The 26,225-nt window shown below is 39.5% G+C and overlaps 1 protein-coding gene across 4 annotated transcripts in view; it reads right to left on the minus strand.

Annotated features, from left to right (window-relative positions):
- Positions 1 to 26,225, minus strand: part of jade2 (jade family PHD finger 2) — a 202,354-nt gene that overhangs the window by 9,762 nt on the left and 166,367 nt on the right. For all 4 annotated transcript variants that reach the window (XM_062970359.1, XM_062970360.1, XM_062970358.1 and 1 more), the window contains one exon: positions 18,231 to 18,348. In XM_062970359.1, the coding sequence (XP_062826429.1) occupies positions 18,231 to 18,348 (118 nt within the window). The remainder of the gene's footprint in view (positions 1 to 18,230; positions 18,349 to 26,225) is intronic.

Consider the following 26,225-nt stretch of genomic DNA (forward strand, 5'->3'; position numbering starts at 1 on the left):
CAAAATATAGTAACATCAGATTTATTGTACCTTGCCTCATAGCTTTAATAGACACGAAGAACAACTTGCAATATTAAATAACAAAGCAATTAAAATCAAAATGTTAAATTGTCACATATTATCAATAAATGCTTAGCAATTAATTTAAAATGCCAGCCTAATAAACCAGCCTATGGAGTACTACAAAACAGCTGGGCAATAAAACGTGTCAATTAAAAAAAAAACAATTTCCCCTCCTTTCCAATTGATAGTAATATTTCAACTGATATTTGAAAGGCAAGGACAGAATAAACCCCTTTTGTTTGTGCAAACCTAGCCTCACTAGTGATAGGTGTAGAGTTAGACTTTCCAAAGATTTCAGCAGCCAGAAGCTGACAGATGCAAAAGTTAGAATCATCATGAGCATAGTCAACACTGTCGTTGTCATTGTTGTCATTATCATCATCCTCTTGGACTACAGATCCTAGAACTCCTCAGTCAAATTGGTAGCTGCAAGTCCTTGGAACTATTTGTTTATTTATTTCAATCATTTATACTCCGCCCTTCTCACCCGAGGGGACTCAGGGCGGCTTACACGTGGCAATTGATGCAGTTACACTGATATACAATGAACTAAAACATTAAAACAGTTAAAACTATAGTCTAAAATATTATGTTTCCAAATTCTGAGTATAATCTTGGTTAACTGGCACCAAGGCTATTAAGGGCCGGGCTATGGCACAGGCTGGTTAGTAGCCAGCTGCAATAAATCACTATGACCAAGAGATCATGAGTTTGAGGCCAGCCCATGGAGGAGTGAGCACCCGACCATTAAAAAAAAGCCCTGCTCGTTGTTGACCTAAGCAACCCGAAAGATAGTTGCATCTATCAAGTAGGAAATTTAGGTACCACTTATATGTGGGGAGGCTAATTTAACTAATTTAAATTAGTCCAGCAATGTTTGAAATGAGGAAGTCGGCATCACTGTGGATGATGAAGCAGCTGCTACCCCTGTGGCCGGAATCGAGCATACTCTCAGGAAGCTAGAAGCTGGAGAAGGTTAAATTGCCTCTGTGTCTGTCTCTATGTTCATATGGCATTGAATGTTTGCCTTGTTTGTGATCTGCCCTGAGTCCCCTTCGGGGTGAGAAGGGCGGAATATAAATACTGTAAATAAATAAATAAACAAACTGTAAATTGCACTTAGAAACAAACAGGTCCCCAATTTTGTTGTTATAGTAGAGCTGTAATATACTCTCAGTCCCCAAACCGGTAGATATGTTGTTATCCAACTGAACTTTGCAGACTGTTTTCAAAAACAGTTCCAAGAGTAGGTTAGACTCGGCAATTGTTGGTGTTACAAAGATGCATGTGGCTATGGGGCTCCTCTCGAAGATGAACCACATGAAGCAATGAAAGGGTATGTTGAGGTATGACTATTAGCTGTCCACACAAAAGAGCACAACCTCACCTGGCTAAAACTGCATTGAATGTCATTAGCATACCAATGACACTTTCTTCCAAATCTCCAAATCATTTGTCTTGGAGACTGAAAAGAAAAATGCTGGCTAAATGTGGCAAACAAGATTAAATCTGGTGGGATTTCAAGTCTCCCAGACTGGAATGGTACCATCCTCCCTCTCCCCAAACACATCATTTTGGGAGAAATTTTGGGGCCCCGGTGGCGAAGTGTGTTAAAGCACTGAGCTGGAGACCGAAAGGTCCCAAGTTCAAACCCCGGGAGCGGCGTGAGCGGCCGCTGTTAGCTCCAGCTCCTGCCAACCTAGCAGTTCGAAAACATGCCAATGTGAGTAGATCAATAGGTACCACTCCAGCGGGAAGGTAACGGCGCTCCATACAGTCATGCTGGCCACATGACCTTGGAGGTGTCTAAGGACAATGCCGGCTCTTTGGCTTAGAAATGGAGATGAGCACCAACCCCCAGAGTCAGACATGACTGGACTTAACGTCAGGGGAAACCTTTACCTTAATGTAATTTGATACCTTACCAACTGGCAGTTTCCTTCTGCCCAATAAGAATACAAAAATGTTATACTTAAAACTAAATAGCTGTATTGAAGGAGTTGCACATCCGAGGAAATACAATTTTTGTCATAGCCTTGTGGTAAAAACAGCACATTGGTTAGATACTGGTCACTCTGGGACTCTTACACCAGCTGGTTGTGTGAAAGCTGAAGGAGCTATTATGTGGCATCCAACAAGGTGTCATTCTATCCCCAATACTTTTAAATATTTACATGAAAATGTATTTCTCCATGCCTTCAAAAACAGCCTTAGCTAAGGATAGTGCGTCTCCTCTGAATGAGGAGGTAATGGGATGGATGAGGAAAAACAAACTGAAGTTGAATCCAGACAAAACAGAGGTGCTTGCCATCAAGGATCCTAATCTGGGGATGGTAGTATGTCAACTAGTGGTGGATGAAGTTACACTCCCCCGAAAGATAGTGTTTGCAGCTCGGGGGTACTCCAAAGGTCAATCCAGTTAGATGTGGTGGTCAGGAGTTCTTGCTATTAGCTTCGGTTGATACGCCAGCTGCACCACTTCTGAGATTTGGAGGACCTAAAGATGGTAGTTCACGTGCTGGTAACCTTGAGGTTGGACTTCTGCAATGCTCTTTACATTCGGCTACCTCCGTACCAAGTTTGGAAATTCCAGCTGGTTCAAAATACAGCAGTCAGATCTCTTCCAGAAGGCCTACCCAGCCGGTTTTATATTTAATCTTTGTTCTTTGTTCTTTGTAGTTTAATATGCATTTTGTAGAATGTTTTAGATGATTGTGTGTTTTAGCTATGTTGTAACATGCCTCGAGGTACGAGGAGAGGCGGGTAAGAAATAATAATAATAATAATAATAATAATAATAATAATAATAATAATACTTTCTCTCAATTGGTCTAATATGATAGAAGATACTTTATACACTCGTATGCCAAACTAACATAACTATGGCCTCTGGATTGCATTCAAAGAAGAGAATACTGTGCCAAATGAATCCTAGAATCTGATTCCAAATCCTTTTTGAAAATGTATATAAAGTTAAATATTTACAGAACCAGTGAATTATCTATGGGGATTTATTTCTCTAGGATACTAATGATAACTCGAAACTTTATGTTTTGTTAAAATCCTGTATTTCTAGAAGCAGAGAAAATTACTCCAAAGGTTAATAGTTTATTCAATAGGAGGATAAACATTATTCCTGAAGGTCTATTAATTCTAGGCAGTAAAAAAAGAATGACTAAAGGGTTAAAAGTGGAATGGGTGGAATATAAAACTTCTCATACTTAGAAATGCATTATGGCACCTGAAAAATTAATGTGTCTATCACGTCTAGTTCTTTCCTTAGTGGAACAATCACAGCATTACAGGAATATAAATATACTATAGGTTTAGATCATTTATCCAAAGCAATCTCTATCTATTAGTTCTACATTTATAGAAGTGGTATGTGGCAATATATACTTTACTGACTTTTAGATCTTCACCCCTACATCACACCCAATACACATGCCTTATCTCTAGGTACTGCCTTGTAGTGAAAGTTACCCAGAGGAAAACACAATGGTTACCCTGAAATATTCATCAATAGATCATGTCATTGTGAGCATATTCCCAAGGCCCCAAACAGGCTGCTATTAAGAAAGAATACTAGGGGTCAAACACGCCTAATACTGATGCAAACTAATTAGGGTGTTCTTGGTGGCCACTAAATAAAACCACTATTATATTTTTATAGAGGAGTTATATTTCCAGACAGCACCGATCAAAGATTTTTCTCACAAGTACTGTACTGGTTTCCAGGAAAAAAAGAAAAGCAAAATTGATGTTTACTCAATTCCTGCCAGCTCAGTGGAGAAGGGAAGACAGCTTTTTTCACTTGACTTAACAAATAAAATATATGGCTTTGTTTAGATGGTGCAATGCTTCCAAACAGCAATATGAATGTTAAGACTTTCTGAAAAAGAAGCCTGTCAAAATGAGCAGCTGCATTTCGAAGCCTGACAACTAGGGGGTTGCCTTTCAGCTCATAGAAGAGAGATGGAAAAGTCTTATTTTGAAACTGGCAGTTCCTTCCAGTTTCAAGCAATATTGCCTGCCTAAATTATTATTCATCAGTTACAAAGTAAACCATGGAGCTTGACTTTATGAGGAAATGTGCCAAAACTCATTCCACCAAGGGTTAGTGCTTTCACTGCTATGACATGCAATAATTAATAACTTATCAGGTGACAGTGATGAATTGGGAAGACGTTTTTCCATTGTAAATGGGAGAAGAAAACAAGAGATGAAGGGTATCTTAGGTCAATTTGAAGGTATGTTTGTGTTATACAACGATATTATTGTTTCTGCCAGTTGATATTCCAGCTTTGCAAATGGAAATGGATTGTCCAAAACAACAATTCTGTACATTTGCAGTGGTCAGCTACCATTAGAGGCTGCATTTCAGCTAGGCCAACTGCTTGAGGGTCCTGTTCCCAAAGGCAGTAAGGCCTAATTATTCTAATTAACTACAAATTAGACTAATTATTTGGGAAGAAATTGTTCATCATCATTAAATCACCGATCATATTGTCATTTAACACATTGCCATTGAATATTATTAATTCTTATAAAACAAATTATTTTTGTTCATTAAAAGAAATCAAAGTCACCATCATTAAAATTATTTTAAATATATCATTTAATGTTAAAATAAGCAGGTGGAGCATCAGAAAACTGAGGGGGTTAGCCATGACATTATGTTATGGTTGAGCCTTCTGGCTCCGGTACTAGGAGATGGGGTCGTAAGACTCCTCGAGAGTCAGACTCTTTTGAGGAGCGTGAAAGGAAACGGCTCCGGGACTTATTTGCAGAACCAACAGATGAAGACTCATTTGAGGGTTTTACCGAGGGAATGGAGGAAGAGATGGTTAGCTCAGAGGAGGATGACATGGAGTGGACTCGTGTGAGGGAGGATTTGGGTGTCACCGGCAATGATAGCATGGGAGGCGATTGGCGGGTTGCAGGATCAGACCCATGGACGGGCTGGAGGGATGGAGCGGGATCCACAGCTGGGGATGCTGTGGGGCGTAGTCAAAGGTGTTTTAGCTCTGATGAGGATGATGATGATGAGGCACCTGGAATTAGGATAGCAGCTGACAGCGATGAGGAGTTATGAACTGGGATAAAATGGGGTTTAGGATCAATGGCTAATTGCGTTGGGCAAGGTAATCTGGACGAACGCTTGGGCTCTTGTTGGGGAACTTCCGAAGACGGGTGTGATTCGTTGCTGGATACGTAAGTTACCAAGGACACTGGGCATAGACGGCGGGAGGAACTGTGTGGGGTTTTTCTGTGCAACTTGTGTTTAATCTTGATAGCTTGGACCTCCGTTGTCTTTTTGACGGACATTAATTACCTACTCTGGATTGACGCTGGACTGACTGACTGACTACGACCTTGGACTATCCCTTCTGTGGCTATCGGTGGAACTTGTGGAACTATAGATGTCTGCACTTGGCTTTCGACCTTGGACCGGATTGGGACCCTGCTGACCGCCGTTACCCTGATTGATGTGCCTGGACCTGGATTTCGCTCGTTGCACGGAGGAGTAAACAGCCTGAGTTACTCATCTGTAGCTTTTGAGTAGCAGAGAGGAATCTGCTGCCAGTTTTTTGTGTTCATTTTGACCTCTGTTTACCAACTTTTGTTTGTTTAAATTGCCAGGCTGAAGTAAGCACTTTTGATTTAATCCGGATTAAACTCCTGTTTAATCCGGTTTATTCTTTCAAACCGTTTTAATTCAAACGGAGCTGTTTCTGTTACTTTTCACACTGAAGACAAGTGTTTGCCTAGTCCTTTGCTTCCTACGGGCATTTTTTAGTTCTGTAACTTCAATAAACTGTGTTGTACTCTATTTGGTGGCGTTCTGTCTTTGACACATTATAAATGATGTTTGCTTTCTGAAGGCAAAGGTAACAAGCTCAGATATATTCCCAAATGTTATTTAAAAATAAAGACCTGCCACTATCTACAAAAATGATTCATCCTTGGAAAATGAGGTAAATTACCTCCCTTTTCAAATGGCAATACAGTGCTTTGATATCAGTAGCAAATTGTGCCATCAATTTTCAGTGCTTCTACATCACAGCTGTTTTAACAAATATATGGGGAGTTCTGAGAGACTACAAGAAATGGAGTGGGGGCTGCACTTTTGGATTTATTTGGGCTTGGGGCTGTTAACAGACTACAAACACCATGCACGCCTGCAGTTCAAACATGGAATTCCAGGCAAGTGGGGCTTTAATTCATGAGGTATCCATTGGCTGATGATAATAATTTCCGGTTTGTGTTACTGACTATAATACAAAACAAACACCCCCTGTTCTGGTTGCTCTGGCCAAGAACGGACAGGTTGCTTATCTGTAACCATGTTTCTTTGAGTGGTTATTCTGTGAATTCACACTAGTGGAGATCATTGTGCCTGCGCAGGCTCCAATGAAAACTCTTCCAAGCTGAATCTTTTGAATTTTGGTGGTAATCCCTCCCCCCTCCCTACAGGGCGTAAAAGGCAGCCCTGGGCGCGCACTCCCTGGTTCCTACGCTGCAAAGGCAATGAGAAAGGGGGAAATTTGCTAGAGGGGAGGATGGGCGGGATTGTGTGAATTCACTGAGTACCACTTGAAGAAACATAGTTACAGGTAATCAACCTGTCCTTTTTCTAGGGCAAGAGCTATTTTTTAAACGGATCACATTGTAAATATGAAAATAATTTTAATAGGCCAATTCAGTGAACGCCAAAGCAGACAGATGTGTATTTGAATGAAGTGTCTATGAAAATCCCCCCAAAATAAGCCTTTTGAATCTGATCCTGATTCCATATAAACACAAGCTTTAAAAGTATTCCTAATGGTTGATGTATGTGTATACATAAATGTGAGAGATTTCTTATTGTTTTTATTCCTATCCTATTTTTCCCTCTGGACTGAGATCCAAAGTGGCTGTAATGTCTGTGTGTATATATACACATATACACATCCATACAGTACACACACACAAAGATTAGACTGTGGGACACGGGCAACGAGTATGATTATTTTAATATCCCCTGAAATCATTACAACCTATACAGAAATAATAAAGTATGTCCTGCTTGCAAACTGATAATTAGCTTCCGTGAACAACAATGTAGTTTTATATTTCTGCCCATCACTGCAATTTCCCGTTCAGTTGCAGGCATGATATTTGTGGCTTGATCCTGCTCCCATATTTGTTACTGGCAAAGCTCCATCACACTTGACAGAAAGCTACAGTGAATTTCTTCAGTGGCAAATCTCTCTCCCCCTGTGTCTCTCTTGTTCCTCAGCCCTGCCTTTCTTCCCTTCTCTCTCTCTCCTCCCCCCCCCCCCCCCCCAAACACTCTCTTTTTTGTGACAGTCTGCATCACCTGAGGCTGGCAGTCAAATTTCAACTTCGACTGAAGCAGAAGACACAATTCTGCCCCATTCAGCTCAGCCTCAGTGAAAAACAACGCTGGCAAACAGGAAGCTGCTTGGAACAGGGAAGCAGAGGACGGCACCTGCACCTAAACACCCTGGCTCATCATGAAGCCAGCATGGGAGCTGCCATCTGAATCAAATGTGTAGCTGCAATATCCTTCTTGACGGCTTTATTTTGGCAGATAATGCCGCTATACTAGCAAGCGAGGCTGGTCTTTCCCCAAGCAGACTTAGAATATCAATGCATAGTATGCTGTTAATCCAAGTACAGCTGATGTATAATATAGTTTAATTGAAATCGCAAGAGTATTGTCATAACTCTGTATAATGGGTCAGATTCCCTTTATCTGTCAGGTCTAAATAACAAGTAGCACTGCATATACTCTGTGCAAAGAAAAACAAAATTAAAATTAATAAGCCAAACAACAGTAACAACAAGGAGCCCAATCCAAATTCTGCAACCAAAAAGGGGGGTTTATGGTAAGGATGACAATTAGTATCTTTCTGAATCCTACTATATTCTGATCCCATCCCACAGTCATGTAACTGCTCTAATGTATTTGTGGGTTTAGTATTATACTTTTTCAGTGCATCTGAAAATGAGAATTGAAGTTCATGAAAGCTCATGATCAAATCTCCAGATTTAAACTCCTGTACTAAGAGGAGAAAAACACAATATTATATAAAAACAGACTTGAAATTTGTTTTCCAAAGCACAGGAAAATCAAAGAAAAAAAATGCTTGACAGTAACAAATCTGATGTAATTATTTTATTGGCACAGATTACAAGGGGAAAGGATATGGTGATTTTGCCTAGCTGGATCAGATCTATAGTGAATCTGGTCCAGTCCAGCTGCCTCTTCCAAAAGTGGTCAGCCAGGGGCAGAAGGTCCTGAAGGTGGGACCCTTTTTCTATGGATTTGTTTCCAGCATTTGATGTCCATTAAGTCACTGATTCAGTTCCTTTTATCTGCATTAACTAAACACTGATGGACTGATCCTGTTTTTTAAAAGTCACGTTGGTGGCACTCCCTTACTCTTCTGACAGGGAAGCAAATTCATGAATTCGCTGTAAAGATTAAGACAAGTATGGGTTTGGACTTCATCAGCCGCTTGTGGGAAACAGATGGTGTCTTGCTAACTTCTCGACAGATTGTAATCTCTATTTTAAAAGGTTAAAGTATGTTCCCTTCCTTTTATACTACATTTTTGTGTATTTACTGAAAACTCTGTGCTCCATGAATGGGAAGGAGAGTCCACATGGCATTGTATTAAACATTTATGTAGTCGTTTAAACTCCCTGGCTGGGCTCCAAGTGTGCTGTGCCTGGCATTGTGTGGGTGTGCACCATCTTTTCATCTCCCATTTTCTCATTACAACCCTCAGGACTCTTTCAAAAGGTTGGAAAGCCTTGTTGCCAAAAGGGAAGAGCCCAGAAGTACTTTGCATGTATCCATGGGCCTTTCTGGAATCCAGCCAACCATTTGTACTTATTACAATATTTATGAAACATACACATGTAGTATGTGGCGTGGGAACTGAAGGGAACATTTGGATATTGTTGGAAGTAGAGTTGATTGATTACTTATTATATATTCATTGCAATCTTAACAGGAATTTATTTGCATATGCACACAAGAGCTACAGTAGAGTCTCGCTTATCCAACATTTTGGATTATCCAATGCAGTCGGCCTCTCGCCCGGATCCACAGCTTTTTCTCTAGGCAGCAAGGACTGAACTTTTTACGAATTTAACTTCCGACAATGTTGTTACTGCAAGTTTATTTTATGCCATTCTATCTTCATTTGTAGTCAATTTATTAGTAGCCAATGTTTTTATAGTCAATGTTTTCAATACATTGCCATGTTTTGGTGCTAAATTCGTAAATAGAGCAATTATTACTACTTAACATTACCGTGTATTGAACTGCTTTTTCTGTCGATTTGTTGTAAAACATGATGTTTTGGTGCTTAATTTGTAAAATCATAATGTAATTTGACATTTAATAGGCTTTTTCCTTAATCCCTATTATCCAACATTTTCGCTTATCCAACGTTTTGCCAGCCCGTTTATGTTGGATAAGTGAGACTACTGTACTATTTATTCCCCATCTAACAATCATTCTTCAGTGCTACACTGTTTTTACTCCTATTGATTAGGGACAATTCAAAGTCTGCCATAGTGACTGTACAACAAGCACACTTTTTAGTATACGCATAATGTGCCTGTAGAACATATCCCTCTTGTAATACAGAAATAAGAGCTCTAAATCCATCAATTAGGAGTAATTTCTGAAATTACATTTCAACCCACGTATCCGGGGGCTGGTATTTATCTATAAGTAAAGACAAAAGTTTTCCCCTGACATTAAGTCCAGTCGTGTCCGACTCTGGGGGTTGGTACTCAGGTTGGTGCTAAGCCAAGGAAGCAGTGTTGTCTGTAGACACCTTCAATATCATGTGGAGTGCTGTTAACTTTCCAGATGGAGTAGTACCTATTGATCTATTCACATTTGCATGTTTTTGAACTGCTAGGCTGGCAGAGGCTGGGGTTGACAGTGGGAGCTCACTCTGCTCTCTGAATTCAAACCGCTGACCTTTCGGTCAGCAAGTTCAGCTCTGCGGTTTAACTGGCTCTGCCACCGGGGGCTCCATTTATCCATACCTGTCCAATTATGTCATCTCCAGGCATTTTCTAGATCCTCCAAGCAAGACTGTGGTATTCTTGGGCCAGTTCTTCATTTCAATATAGTTCAGTACTATCACTAGTTTCACATATCGACCCCAAGTTTAGCAACAGGAGCTGTATTGTACTGAAAAACTTGAGCTGGGGAAAAGCACCATTCTTGGAGCAATTCTAGTTTTTATAACCATTTCTGACATCTTTACTGTTTTAACCTCTGACAAAGTTTTTCCTTCTTCTAGCTCCCCAAACAAGTAATTAATGGCAATATTCTCTGGACTGAAGCTTTCCGAAAGAATTGTAATTAAGTTTCTTCTTGTAAGCATCCTGCTTCCGTCCTGTGCAGTTAGTTTATAAATAAACTGAAAATCTGATGTTAAGTACAAGTAAAGCTTCCTTTTCTGTCATGCAAACAATCCCATTTGGAAACGTGACTCTCACTCTAAGCTGCAAACATACGCGAACATGTTGAAGTGAAATATTAACTGATGTTGAAGTAATCTCTTAGAAAGTACGTCTAGAAATGTATGCTCCTCTTAAAGACTGTTCTAGTGTAAAAACAATGATGGTTAAACATTTTGGCCACAATCCAATTGTATCATGGCCATGACCTTATAGTAAGAAACATATAACAGGGAAGGATTTTGATTTATTCAACTTGGACTTATGGAAACACTCTTATAGGGTTTTCTTGGCCAGATTTATTGAGAGGAGACTTACTGTTGCTATCCCTGAAAAGTTCAGTAATGTGATTTGAATGCCTCCCAGTGGCTCTCCATAGTTGAACAGAGATTCGAACCCTGGACTCTCAGATTCCTAGTCCAACACTCAAACCCTAGTACCATGGTTGCTTTCATTATTAGCATTAACTAAGATTCTCTGGCACCTTAAATAGCTAACCTTTTTCATACATAATTATTTGAATTTACCTTTCATTTTCCTGAGATCGATGCAGCCTTTTCCTCTTTTTATAGTACAAACATTTGTGCAAATGCATGTATATGTAAAGAAATATTCTAAGGAAAGTGTAAACACTAGAGGAAAAGATGTTAAATGCTTTCATGCAGGAACTCTTGTGTACACAAAAAACAAGAGTAATTCATTTATAACAGGAGTCCTTGTGCTAATATGTTCTATTCTAGCTATGACAGTTATATTTTAAAGCTTTTGAAATTATGGTATAAATCTGCATTTCAGTGTATTTTAGACCACAACTACCCAGTCCATACCTGTGTGCATGTCTATGTACACTTGTCCAAACTCCCCAGCAATGCATAACTTCTAATCCACAAAAGCTAATGTTGCAAAGGTTCCATGAAAACCACTGATAAACAGATTTGGATCTTCTGACAGCTGACCAAGAGTCAGTGATCAGTTGTTTCTGATTAATGTATTTTCAAAAATATTTTTGGATCTGAAACAGAATAATATTTCAATGGCAACTCTGTACTACCCTCAGGGTTATGATTTGCCTATTTTGGAGCACTCTCATTTGGGGAGGGATCAAGAGTCTTATGTGACCCATCAACATTTGGTGAAGGGCAATATACCCCTTTGACCCTCAAATATTGTCCACACTTGAATTCTATGGATGGTTATTGCAGTCACAGAGATCTCAAGGATAGGGACATGTGAGCCCATCAATTGCTATTGGAATGCAGTCCCCACCATTCCTCACAAGTGCTTTGTCAACATGGACCTGATGGTGGCATTGCAATCCAACAACACCTGTGAGGTCACACCTCTGCTACTCTTTAACGTTACTTTTCCAATTGAAGCTTTTACCACACAATCATCCTGCTTCATTCATAGAATTTAAAAAGGGTGGTATAGTCCATATAAGGTCATCTTCCACTTGTAAACCTCTCATATCTTCTCAGATCTCTCTTCTCAAAACAAGAAAATCTATTTAGAATAATAGAGTTGGAAGGGACCTCACGAGCCATCCAGTCCAACCCCCTGCCAAAAAGCAGGAAATCGCATTCAAAGCACACACCCCCCCCGACAGATGGCCATCCAGCCTCTGCTTAAGAGCCTCCAAAGAAGGAGCCTCCACCACAGTCTGGGGCAGAGAGTTCCACTGCTGAACAACTCTCACAGTGAGGAAGTTCTTCCTCATGTTCAGGTGGAATCTCCCTTCCTGTAGTTTGAAGCCATTGTCCCACGTCCTAGTCTCCAGGGCAGCAGAAAACATGCTTGCTCCCTCCTCCCTATGACTTCCCTTCACGTATTTGCACATGGCTATCATGTCTCCTCTCAGCCTTCTCTTCTGCAGGCTAAACATGCCTAGCTCTTTAAGCCGCTCCTCATAGGGCTTGTTCTCCAGACCCTTGATCATTTTAGTTGTCCTCCTCTGGACGCTTTCAGGCTTTTCAACACCTCCCTTCAACTGCGGTGCCCAGAATTGGACGCAGTATTCCAGGTGTGGCCTGACCAAGGCAGAATAGAGGGATAGCATGACTTCCCTGGATCTAGAAACTACATTCCTATTGATGCAGGCCAACATCCCATTGCCTTTTTTAGCTGTCACATCACATTGTAGGCTCATGTTTAACTTGTTGTCCACGAGGACTCCAAGATCTTTTTCACACGTACTGCTGTCGAGCCAGACGTCCCCCATTCTGTATCTTTGCATTTCATTTTTTCTGCCTAAGTGAATTATCTTGCATTTGTCCCTGTTGAACTTCAATTTTGTTAGTTTCGGCTCATCTCTCTATACTGTTAAGATCGTTTGAATTCTGCTCCTGTCTTCTGGAGTGTTAGCTATCCCTCCCAGTTTGGTGTCATCTGCCAACTTGATGATCTTGCCTTCTAACCCTTCGTCTAAGTCGTTAATAAAGATGATGAACAGAACCGGGCCTAGGATGGAAGCACTCCACTTGTCACTTCTTTCCAGGATGAAGAAGACACATTGGTGAGCACCCTTTGGGTTCGTTCGCATAGCCAACGAGGGTATGAGAGAAAACTTTTTGACTGGCAGGATTGGAAACATTCAAACTGTGTACATTTTTAGAATTACAATATTGAATCAATAATTGCCTCGTGCTGCTGCCACCTCAATTTAGGGAAGTACCCAGAATAGTAAAAAACAAATTCTCACATACCATTATTTTTTGCTGTATGGTAATTTATACAAGGTGATTATGGCAACACTTTCAACATTATAATTTTGAGATGAGAGGTACAACATTATTTGTTAAAAGAACAAATACTATTCATAGTCTGAAAATGGCATTACGGTTGGTCCTGAGTATCGATGGGGTTTGGGTCCAAGATCTCCTGTGGCTATCAAAACTAATTGTCACCAAGGGCCACATCAGCCTTCAAAGGGCCATTTGTAATTGTAAGACTGTATAAATGTAACTATGTTGCCCTAGCACTGAAAGCCTCTCAGTGAACATAAAATGATGTGGCGGGCTAGATTTGGCCCATGGGTCTTGCACTGAACACATGTGCTTTAGGGCTTGCATTTAACATGTGTCCCTCCCTCCAGCCACCAGAAACGATTTAAAGGAGTTCGTTTTTTTGCCATGAAATGCCTGCCCACACCTTCTAAAGGACATGGGATCAATTTTCAATGTTCCTTCCTGTTCTTTTAGAGAGAGAAGAGGCCTAAATATAATGGGAGTTCACATCATACTTTCTACCCTTCATATCAACTCTTCCTGAGATATCATTAGATTCAGTCACTTCAAAAGAAAGAATATCTTTTCTGCAATTACAGCTCTGCATGAGTTGTTATAACTTTCTCTTCACAAAACACAGCAGCTTGAAACCACTGTGTTAAAGAAGAATTTTCTAGGATAGGCATGGGACTAAAGGGCACTTGCCTGCAGTTTTCTTGGGAATTATGAGAAGAAAAGGCACTTTCCCAACCCTTCAAGGATCCATCAGTTTTAAAGTGCTTAAGAACACCTTAACTCAGCCATCTTAGTAATTACCTAAAAGTATTTCAACTACAGATATTTTTAACAATTGTATGTGTACTGAGGAATTATGACCAGATGATACAACAGGAACTCAGTGCAGCAGAAAATGCTTGCCTTGACCCTAAAAGGGCATATTGGGGGTAAAAACAATGGCAAAATTGCCCCCATACTCTAGAAGACATTTGGGAGCAAAAGAAATGAAAGAAATGAAAACAAACAGTTTTGACATTTCGACACATAAATACCTCAGAGATGCTGCATGTGGACCACTACTTGATATTATCAAAGCCAACAGTCTTTGGCTCAAGCAGCTCCGTAACTTGGGAAGGAATATATTTGACCTAAATTAAAGTTTTTGAGAAGTGACCTACTATTGTGAATTATGGGGTGACCTGTAAACTGCTGCCTGTCCTTGATTAGGGCACCTCAAGTCTAATACTGGCACCTTCCTTTCTGTGCAGACAGAATGTCTGTATCAAAACTGAATGATTCAAATCCACACTTTTTTAGTGTACACATTTCTAGAAGCCTTAAATTTTCAACTCAAGAAGCTTTCAGCAAAAGGGAATGTGGTCCAGACAGTCCTAAAGAAACCCTGATCATGTGATGGCTTCTGAAGAAGTTCCAAAGCCACAAACACAACTGACTGAAAGCTTTGCCAAACAGCCAGATGCTCTTTCTGGAGAAAATGTTACAGAGCTCTGAATTTTGATTGCTGTGATCTTGTTGCAAATTTTTTTTCAAGTAATTTACAAGGTGTGGATTTGACAACTGTCTGCATTTAGTTTGTGTTGTTCATGAAATCTATCAAGTTTGTGTTTGTTATTTGCTTTAAATCATTAGATGTATGTATATCTTTGTGGTAAGGCACTTCTTCCTAATAAGTACAGTGACTTAATTTGCAGATAATATTAAAAGACACAGAGGAGCAGAGAAAGATTGTCTGGCAGCAATTTAACCTTTGATCCTTAACAAAGCTAGAAACAGTTGCCAAGAAGCCAGTGTTTGACTGCCAGTAAACTATGCCAATGGACCAGATGCTGCGCCTAGAAACCTTAACAAGTACCGCCAATGGGGCCAAGATTAACAATAAGAATCAGAAGAAGTTTGAAAGGAACAGCATGCTTCTGCAACAAGATTTCAACAAAAAAGTAGTAAGCATCAATGAGTGGTTAGTGCTAACTTCCTACTTGGAAGCAACAAATAGGATTTTGGGGGGCGGGGAAGGTCAGCAGGAACAACAGTTTCAGCTTTACATTTAAATCATAAAATTAAAAGAGTTGCCCTGAAGTCTTGGTAACCATTACGAGAATATTTAGTCCATTTAGAGAAGAAATTCTTCCATCCATGACACAGAGAGACTTGCCTATTTCCTCAACTTTCTCCCCATTAATGTATGAATGGTGACTCCACAACTTTATACCCTGCCTTCTTCCAGATTGTGACTGGAGTTGTTGTACAAATTAAAATGAATATAATATAGTTAAAAACACACATAAAAGTCAATATTAAAATATAATTACATTGAAATCATTTAAAACATACAGTTAAAATAATAAAAGGAAGTCAAAAACAGGACAAACAACACAGGTCTTAAAAGCTTCATAAACTTTTGATTCTAAAAGAATATAGGAATATGTGATGACTCATGGGCCATGTAGTCCCGTTCCTAACGCTGTTGTGACAGATGAAGAGGAAAACTTGGGTTTTCCATCATTTCAGCCAGAATTGGAACTTTCCCAGCCTGAATTGGAGCCCTTGCACCTGCAAGAGGTTTGCCTTCCAGAAATCTGCCAAACAAGCCCTGAGTCAGAATCTCCCCCATTTTCTCGCCGTAGTTATTATCAACAACAAAAAGGAGTTCAGCAGGCTAATCGCAGAAGCCTGAGAATCGCAGCCAGGCATTCAGCTGATTAAGACTGCTTCCATGAGAAATTCTAGGGAGTCATGCATCTGGACACAGAGATTGACTTTTGGTTCTGATTCCCCAGAGAAGTGTTCTTTGGTGGGAAAACGAGACCCTATTTAGGTTCCTTGCCCCGAAGGAATCTTGCGGAGTCAATTCGTCAGCTACTGGAGTAGGCTGTGTGTGGACAGCGCTATCCCCGTTTCCAAGCCTCGTTCCTGTTTCCAAGCCTTCGTTCACGTTTCCAGCCTTGTTTCTGTTTCACGGACCTTGCCTTGCTTCCCGGACCTTGCCAAGTAATTACCACGGATCTTGTCCCTGTTCCTCGTTCCTTGTTGCCTTGAATCAAGCTATTTCCTTGCCTTGCCTAAGTTTCATGGACTAAAGGACCTTGTCATCTCCCCTCACTTTGCTTGGCAAAGTGAGTGTTTCGGTTACTGGATTACAACTTTGGACCTTACTATTTCATATTGGACATTGTTTTCCTGGACTATATTTGACCTTTCCTGAAAGGACATCTTCTGAACTATATTCTACACTTATTTTTATTGCCTTTACTTATTTCCTTAATAAAGATATTAGATAGATTCTGGCCTCTGTGTATGGTTATTGGTGCTCTGCAGCCTGGGTCGTGACAGAATAAAAGTGTCTCCGTCTGCTAGTGGAGGGGCAGCAAGTTCCAAAACCTGGTGCAAACATGGGAGAAGGCCTTATCTTACACACCTAATAAGTGTACCTGTGGATATGATGGAATGAGGTTTATCAAATGGGGCTAAATTAGACAAGGGGTGGGGATGGTGTTGCTCTCCAGGAGTTGCTAAACTACAATCCACAGCATTTCTCACCACTGGCTCTCCAGGGATATTGCAGTGCAAGATAAACTGGAAGGCTGCTCAAGCCAGGTCCTGGGAAGCTGAAAAGATGGGACTCCAAATTATAGAAACATATGAGTTGGAAGAGACCATAAGGTTTATCCAATCCAACCACTCTTGTGTGTGACGTTGCCCACAGTAGGTATCCACTTGATAAGTGTTTTTTTCCGACACTTAATTACAATCTTTCTGTTTCTCTCAGTACTTTAAACTTGTTTAATTTTATTTCACATTGAATTGTGGTTTTCTGTCTGAACAGAATAGCTTTTATGACTCACTGTTATGTTGTTGCTTTTGCTATGTCCCATCTCTTTTTATAATGTTAAGTGATTCCCAAAACAAACAGCACTTCTAAGAAGTTTGTTCTGTATCCCCAGAAGGATGCACCCCATTAACAATCAGAACTTAATAAATAAAGTAGCAAAATGTTTCAGCTCCTGCCTTCTTCAGTTGCTGAAAACAAATACAAGTTGAATCCAATATGGCAGTTTAGAATAATAATGAGCTGTACACTGGTTTGGGCTCTTTTGCAGACGAAGGAATGGTTCAAGTATTTTAAAAATAAACAATGCCGTGATTTACTGCAAGCCATTTGGTCTTAGCTAAACCCTTCTGTTGTACCACACTAGCATTTCATGCCTGGATTTATAAATGAATACAAAATAATTACATGAGTCCCACTGTAATAGAAGCTGTTTTATAAGAGGGATACCGTAATTACTATCATGCCATAGAGCTTAACAAACAAACTATGCCTCCAAACTGGGTTCATGCTTTTTATGAAGATTATCTTTTCCTATTTGCATCCCTTTGAGGTTTAAATTGGGGATTAGATAGCAGAAAGGCCTTGAGACCATGACATGTGGAACTGAACGCATGATGATCACAAATGACTTGGTCTGTAAAAATTCAGTATCATTATGTTATGAATGATAGGTGAAAACACTCGAACCTGGCATCATTATGCTGAACTTCATATTAACAACTCTGCCTCAAAAACAGTTATAGTTTAGCACCTATAAAAAGGCTTCCCTTAAATATGTGATGAACGCCAAATAGAATCATGAATATTAAATTTTGCCCTTTACTAGAAAGAGGAACCCAAGCAATATATTTCTCGCAGACGAAAAGGAATCATGGGTATCAATATTTGCAGGTCTTTGAAAACACAGTGCACTTTTCTAAGAAGACTCAACAGTATGGAAACCACTGATGGCTATGTTTCCATTCAAACTGTCAAACCTTGATTTAAAAATAAGTAGAAAAGTTGCTTAGGTCTCAACAGCAGGAAAAAGCATATATCTATATTAAGTTCCAGAAGCAACACATTTGTTTCTTCTGGACAGTATGCGCAACACATACCTGGGTAAAGGTCCTTCTCAATGAGTTTCATCTGGAGGTGGAAGATCTGTTCCTGGAGTTTGCAAATGGAGTGCTTCATTTTCTCTCGCCGTGTTACCATGTAACAAAGATTTCTAACCTGCAAAACAGAGTGGGAAGTGCTTTTTTTTGGTCAGAATTGAATTCTGAAGACATCTACTCAGGTTCCTCAAATGCTTTCTCATGTGTCTGCTTATCTCTGCCTCTCGCTTCACTTCATCAGGTCTTCCCAACAGCACATATTATTGCTCCATGTTTCATGCCTATGTTGCAATCATAGTCCTGAGTGAGGTAGTCAATGGACTGAAACCACCAAATAAACAAATCCTTGACTACGAAGTGCAATAGACTAATGTAAAGGCTGCTGTAAAATCAAAGATAATCTGTGTCCATCTGTTTGAAACCGGCTTCATAAATTTGGGGTGACATATTATATTTATGTTTTCATCCAGCAGCTGTCTGCAAACAAACAACACCCTAAAAGCAGTTTGTCATCCCCTCATGATGTTGACAGTGTGGTATCTGAAAGAAAAATATATCTGCATTTACATACAGGCTGTTCCCGTGTTATGAATTTGTATATAAGTTGGACAGGCAAGTTTTAAAAATGTAACTCCAGCCAAAAAAATGTTTTAGTTTTGGATAACATAGAGAAGGGCTAGCACCTCTGCAATGTTCGTTTTGCTGTCTGTGCCCCTGTTCAGAAGACTCAACCTCACTTTCTGTCCCTGTAATAACTGGATTTTGAAAATATTGGGTTGTCATGAAAACAGGGGCTGGTAAAAAGCTTCAACTGAGACACCTTTTTCCCACGATAACTCTTTCAGGAGTGTATTTCCCTTCCTAAGGGTAGACTTCCTCTTGCTTCCTGTCTTCTCATTCCTATTTGTAACGAGGAGTTTGTAATTGGATGTTTGTAATTTAGGGACTGCCTGTACATCTTCTTTTGGATGTGAAAATTGTAGCAAAGCTTGAAAAAATTGTTTGCACAAGTTTCAAGTTAGAACTTTGGTGAAAGAAGAAGAAAAGGTGGAATATGTAAATTTTGATCTCATATCTTCTGCTGGGAGTGAGAAGCAATACAGCCCTATTCAAGCATCAATTTCATCCACATGAAGTTCTGAACACTGTGCTTGCAAGTACATACAGCTAAATATGTTCAAAGGCATGTCACAACTAGGAGACTGACAGGGCAAAATTCCTGGGAACTCTTTCTTCACTATACTGTTATAACATTATGATTTCATTTGTTGCCATGGCTACATGATCTGGTTTGTAGTTTAGTGATGCCCAGAGAGCTCTCTGGTTGAACATTCTAATTGTCCCTCCCAAAACTGCAAATCCCAGGGCACCAGGTTGGCATAGTGCCAATTCAAGTGGAATCACAATGGCCTTCTACTTGAAATAAACAGCTCAATTATAAAAGGTACCTGAGTTAGCATATTGGTAACCTATCCCAAAAAGGGAATCATTATTTAACTAGGAAGCTGAAATGAAGTGTGCATGTAAAAATGTGGTGGAGGCCATTAGATGAAGATCCTCCCCAGCTCTGAAAGCATTTGAGATCAGAGGAATGAGTTAAAGGAGAGAAGAAAGAGGATAAAATTAGCATTAACAAAATTAACTGAAATGGAAATGAAGAATAACAAGCAATTTGCTGAAAATAAAAAAATATATTTAGCAAATATTAATTTAATGGAGATTGGTGGTTCAGAAGAGAACCTTTTATTCGGGCCTCTGCTGTTCTATGAACCTCTTGCTTTAACCCAAAAAAGTGGGATTCAGAAGTGCCTCGGCTCTTATGTTGCATGATGAACTTATAGGCAGAGAGATAAAGGGTCGATTTGTTTTCTCTTCCTGATAATCTGTTACGACATAATGAGTTGCTCTCCATCACCAAATGAATATCCAGGCTCATCAAACTTTGAATGTGAGTTTCACATACCCTGGATTCAAATCAGTGCCATTTCAGTGCAATGGCTCTCAAGTGAGCAAACTACTTTGCCTTCCCTTTCATTATCTCATGTGAGCCTTCCTGCAGTAATAGTAATAAACCCTCAGATTCACACTGTTTGTGAGATATAGTCAACACAATTTAAGTCTGTAGTTTAATTCAGATTTTAATGTTTATAATAGGATACTTTTATTTAACATAACCACAAAATGTTTCTATGCCATTATGTTTTAAGAATCTCACTGCTAGTAAAGGTCTCCGAAACAGGAAAAAACCATATGATAAGGCATAGTTTGTCTGAATATCCTGTGTGTGGCATGTGAAATCTAGGGGGCTTTTTTCTCGTGTCAGAAGTGAACCAAGGGTACAAGTTGTAATGGATTTGGCAAACATAGAGATTTTTTTAAGGAAGAAAAAAAATCTTGCCATTAATGCTAAATGTCTTTTGCCCAGTAGCTGGCCACTGGGAGTGCCTCTGGTGTTGCTGTTAGAACACATTTCTAACAAATTTGGAACATTTAATATGCCTTAAAAATGACGTGAAATCTAGGTGTAAAATAATTTACAAATGTCAAATAGATGCCATATCTGAAACTTTCTGAAGTGTTATCCATAAAGAAGGAAAAAACATGGAAAATCTTTATGACATAAACAGTAGAATTGGCTATATACATGTTTTTTTTTCAAACCTATGTATTTTATTCTTTCAAAAAAAAAAACCACCAAAAAAAGCAGGTATTGATAATGAAATGATCTACCAATTTACAGTTTTACTGTGCTGCAGCAGAGCTTGGATTTTATTTTATTGTTTGGAATACAACACTCCAGAATTCCTCATCAAACCAGCAGTGTTTTCTGGAGGCCCTTCCACACAGCCATATAACCCAGAGTATCAAAGCAGAAGATCCCAAAATATCTGGTTTGAACTGGGTTATCGGAGTTCACACTGCCATATATCCCAGTTCAAAGCAGATAATGTGGTATTTTATTCAGCTGTGTGGAAGGGGCCTACACAGCGGTTTTTCATGCTCTGAACCACAATGATTGCTAATTGTTATCCACAGAACCAAAAATCTTATGCATTTTTCAAAAAGCAGCTTCTAAAGAATTTGGCCTTTGCTAAATCCTGGATAAATCAAGTAACTCTAGGTGCTCATCTCTCTTTCCACTGATTAAGAGATTATGACAACATTGTATTTTAGAACTTAGTATTTTCCATCTGGACACATTCTGTAACTTTAGCCATAATACTTATATGACTTGGGGAATAATGTAAGATAATGATAAATCTGGACTTGCAGAATTTCTTCAGTTTAGTTTGCATTTTGAAGTCTTTCTTTTTTTAAAAAAATCTTCATTTTAAAGATTTTGTCTCTACCATAGCAACATTCCCAGAAGCTCTGTGAGTAACACTAACTTCATTTATTACTAATCAGACTCCTATTCACTCCAAATGAACATATTAATTTCAATTTACATGCTGAAGTTAAAATTTCATATCTACTTTCCTGGAAATAAATCCTACTGAAATCAATGGGACTCGCTTCTGAAAAAATGTGCACAGGACTGTGCTGTAAACAGATCATTTTGTTCTCATTTTCAAATCCTGTTCTTTAGTTTTATATTGAACCCCAAGATATTTCATTCCTTGAATGCTTGTATAAAAGTAAACTTTTGATCTCTTTTAAAGTGCTTGATGTTTTCTCTGATATTTTCTTTTACTAATTCATTTACAGACCAGCTGCTCCAACTTCCCACATATTGGGTCATCTGTTAAGGAGCAACCACCTGACCTTTGAGTATTTTCTTTTCATTTTGGGTTTTCAGAGTTCAACAAGAAGATTTGTTTGTTTTAAAAACACCAAAACCAGCTTTCACCTCAGCAGGTGTAGAGCTAATGACAATATTTCTGAAATAAACCCTGTCATCCAAAGATCATTTCTGTCTTGCTTCCTTCAGGAGATGTGTTGTTTTTACTAAGAACTGATGACCCAGTTGTGAAAAAGTCCCCTCAGAGCTAAACTCAGTTCAGAAAAAATACTGTAGGAATGCCAGTGATCAAAGGAAGCCTAGTGCCAGTTAGCTATTGTGTATTGTCTAGCCATTCCATATACAGCTTGAGGAGACCAAAGAGGGCTGGATATTCAAATATCAAATAGTTTCCTGACGCATAACATACTGAGGCATCAACAAGGTCTGGCTGAACACCCTTGGCCCTGCAGTTCAAGGCCAGGCCTCAAGGTGAAGGATCTGATCAATTTCCACATTTACTTTTCTCAAGTCTAATGCAAGACAAGGAAAAAAATATTTCTAATCTCTAACATTATTCCATTGAACCCTTCTATCATGCACTCTTAGAAACATGATGTGAGGAAAATTCAGACCGCTTTTACATTGCCAGTATTTGCAGTGCAGAGTCACATTAACCTGCTTTTGTCCACATAATGCCCCTAGGTTGATGAAGGTTATAACCCGGGGTAAGCCACTTAATGCAACTGCACCCAGGGTAAAAAAAAAAAAATACAAGGAAAGGTCCAAATCGTACTACAGTTGGGGACATCCATACCAGATTCCTATGTGGGATCCAGGATCATGTCCCCACAGCCATCACATGTTCTCTGGGCTCAGGATGCCCTGGGCCCTAACACCCCAATTTAGCCCCAAAAAGAACAGAAACCAGCATTTACCTTGAGCTTCATGCTCTTCACTTCTCGTGTGTCCCATGTGACTGAGCAAGGCGGTTTGAGGGGAGAACAAGGGGACTCACACATCCCAAGCTGCTTTACTTAAACACACGAGACAAACCAGGAAGCACAGAGCATGCAAGGTATATTGGTGCCTAAATATGCTTGCTCCCCTTTTGACCTTCCCTGGTTCATTCAAAGACCAAATGGGCCAAGTTTGCTTTCGCGAATTCCCACAGCAATGCAGGCATATCAATGAATAAGACTGGTAATCAGGATAAAAACAAGCCTTCAATGACATAATAAAACTCTCCCTGAACTCCTTTGCAAGACTCTAGCCAAATTCTAACTCCATCAAATGAACAGAAAATTGCCCAATTAAAAAGGATAGGATCAGAACCTTACTCATAGTTGTGTATACAATACTTAAACACAAAATTCCCAAATAAAGTTCTGAACCAACTGTACATTTTCTATTCATGGAGCTTCTTTCTATTAATGCCTGCTTGTTTTATTTTTATTGGAGCTCTGTGACACATAAGCTTGGAAAAGTTAACTTTTTAAGACTATAATTCAGTCAGTGTGGCTATTGGCCACACTGAGAGGAGGGTGGTAGTCCCATGACAATGATGCAGGGTATTTGGTAAACTAAACTAAACAGTATAATCCATTCTTTCGTTTATGGCAGTAGAAACGACTAAATGCATCTTCCCTCTATCCCCATCTCCAACAACAGAAAAGCACGAATGAAGCCGACTGCCAATGATCCAATAGGGTTTGGTGTATATTGTCCTAGCAACTGGAGTCCATATGCACACTGCTGATACTTCATGGTACACCTGGCTGGAATGGATCAAGGTGTCCAGAGGAGGGTGACTAAAATGATTAAGGGTCTGAAGAACAAGCCCTATGAGGAGTGGCTTAAAGAGCTGGGCACGTTTAGCCTGCAGAAGGGAAAGCTGAGAAAAACATGATAGCCATCTATAAATATGTGAGAGGAAGTCTTAGGGAGGAGGGAGCAAGCTTGTTTTCTGCTGCCCTGGAGACTAGGATGTGGAACAATGGCTTTAAACTACAGGAAAGGAGATTCCACCTGAACATGAGGAACTGTTCAGCAGTGGAAGTCTCTGCTGCAAAGTATGGTGGAGGCTCCTTCTTTGGAGGCCTTTAAGCAGAGGCTGGATGGCCATGTCAGGGGTACTTTGAATGTGATTTCCTGCTTCTTGGCAGGGGGTTGGACTGGATGGCCCATGGCCCACAAGGTCTTTTCCAACTCTAAGATTCTAAGGATACATAACATGGTAAATAAAATATTGACAAAGAAAATGAACCTTTTTTGCTATCACAAAGCTTGCAAATATACTATATATGAGTAAAATGTGCATTTGGGTGTATGGAGCCAGGACCCGGGGTGGGGGGGGGGGGGGGGTGCGGCGCACTAAAGTCTTACTTAGGGCACCAAGGGTACAGGAAAGTGGCCTCAAGAATATTTGCACTAATTTACTTTGATACATGACACTCATATGATTCTGCTTCTTCCATTCACCTCTATGTCTTTTTAGGTATTAACTGTATGTTCTGCTGGAGACATCCATATCATTAATGACCCTGTCAGTTAGTTACTCCTGAAGTACATTTAGGAATCAGTGTATATTTAACACCACTTTTGTCCTTCCCCAAATTACTTCATTAATCTTTTACCACAATAATAAAAGAGTTGAAGTGTCATCATCCCAAGTAACAGAGTCATCATGTACAGTATTTACATATTCCATCTTTACTGAAAAGTCAGGGAAATTTTAGGTAGATAAGTGAACTTCCAGGAACGGATTTGCAAAGAAGAGATATACAAGTACATACAATGGTTTGTAGCTGATCCAAATAAAAATGGCCTCTACCTCCAGACATGCTTGCTTTGAAAAAGAAATGAGAATATAATTACAGAAAAGAGTGTTCTAAAATTGTTAATTTTTAAAGGCTTCTCAGAGTATCATATTATGCAAATGAATGTAAAAGTTGATGTCAGCTTGCAAGTGAAAGCAATCAAAAGTGAATGGAAAATATGACTATAACTGCCTCAATAAGTTCTAATTAGTGAGAAAAAAGGGAAATTCCAGGCTAAAATAAATGTGTGCTTTTTAGGCTTTCAAAGGGAACTAGTTTGCAATTGCCTTTGTCAGTTCTGGATAAATGCCCATCAAGGTGTGAAAGGATTTGTTTAGTAATATGCACTTTGTGCATTCAGTGTCCAAAACCAATCATTTTATAAGGATACAATTTCATGTTTTATGGATAATTTAAAAACCTGGCAGTACAGGTAAACTCTTTGTTTTATCCACAGGAACATTTGCTGTCCTCTTCCACTGACAAGGTAATGGAGGTATAGGAGGTTTTACATACAACACACTAGAAATCCAGATCCAATCCTTGTTCTGCAAAATGATATTTTCTGAGACTGTGGCTGTATGTGTAGTTCCATGAGAATCATTGAAATGACACAGAACTTCATCCCATGCAGTAAAATTAGTGTTTCTACACATTTAAGAAAAGGCAACCCACAGTGCTCTTCACACAACACAAGCTTCAACTGTGGGGTTGAGGTATTTAGCCATTTCCAAAGTGTTGGCTTCTCCAACAATTCCTAAAACAGTTGGCAATTGACTTATTTTTAAATTCGCTGTGTAGAGACAGGAAAAAATGTCATTTTCCCCATGTGATGTTAATCTCTGTTTCCCGCTTGTAAATAAAATTATGATGCCATGTGTGGGAGGAGCCGAAATACCAATTTCCCCAATTGTAAACCACTTCCTATGATCGCCAATACAGAGGCTTGCAGAAAGATTGGGTTAATTTTAAACCACTTCCTATAATCGAAATCCGGGGGGGGGGGGGGGGGGAGAACAATGGGAGAAAACAAATCTCTACTGTGTGATGGCAAATCAAATGGATAAATTCTAAATAAAACAGAGAAAAGGTAAGGGGGTAGGAAAATCATCCATTTAATTTCCAAATGGGGCATTGCAAAACTTAAGGGAAAACCAACCATCCTAAATGCTTTACATCTCATCAGATAAAGTCTAGATTATTTTAATGTAATTTGACACCACATTAACTACCATAACTCAATGCTATGGAATCATGGGAGGTGTAATTTTATATGGTCTTCAGCCTTCTCTGCCGAAGAATCCTTTGGCTGTTAAGCTGGTATCAAACTGCATTAAAATTGACAGTGTAGATGCACTCCAAGTCACTCGTCTGTATATGGACTACTCTGCAAATTTCTTGGGCAAGGAATACTCAGAGGTAGTTTTGCCAGTTCCTTCCTACAGAACCTGGCAT

Source organism: Anolis carolinensis, chromosome 2 (genome assembly GCF_035594765.1).
Source record: "Anolis carolinensis isolate JA03-04 chromosome 2, rAnoCar3.1.pri, whole genome shotgun sequence".
Classification (NCBI taxonomy): domain Eukaryota; kingdom Metazoa; phylum Chordata; class Lepidosauria; order Squamata; family Dactyloidae; genus Anolis; species Anolis carolinensis.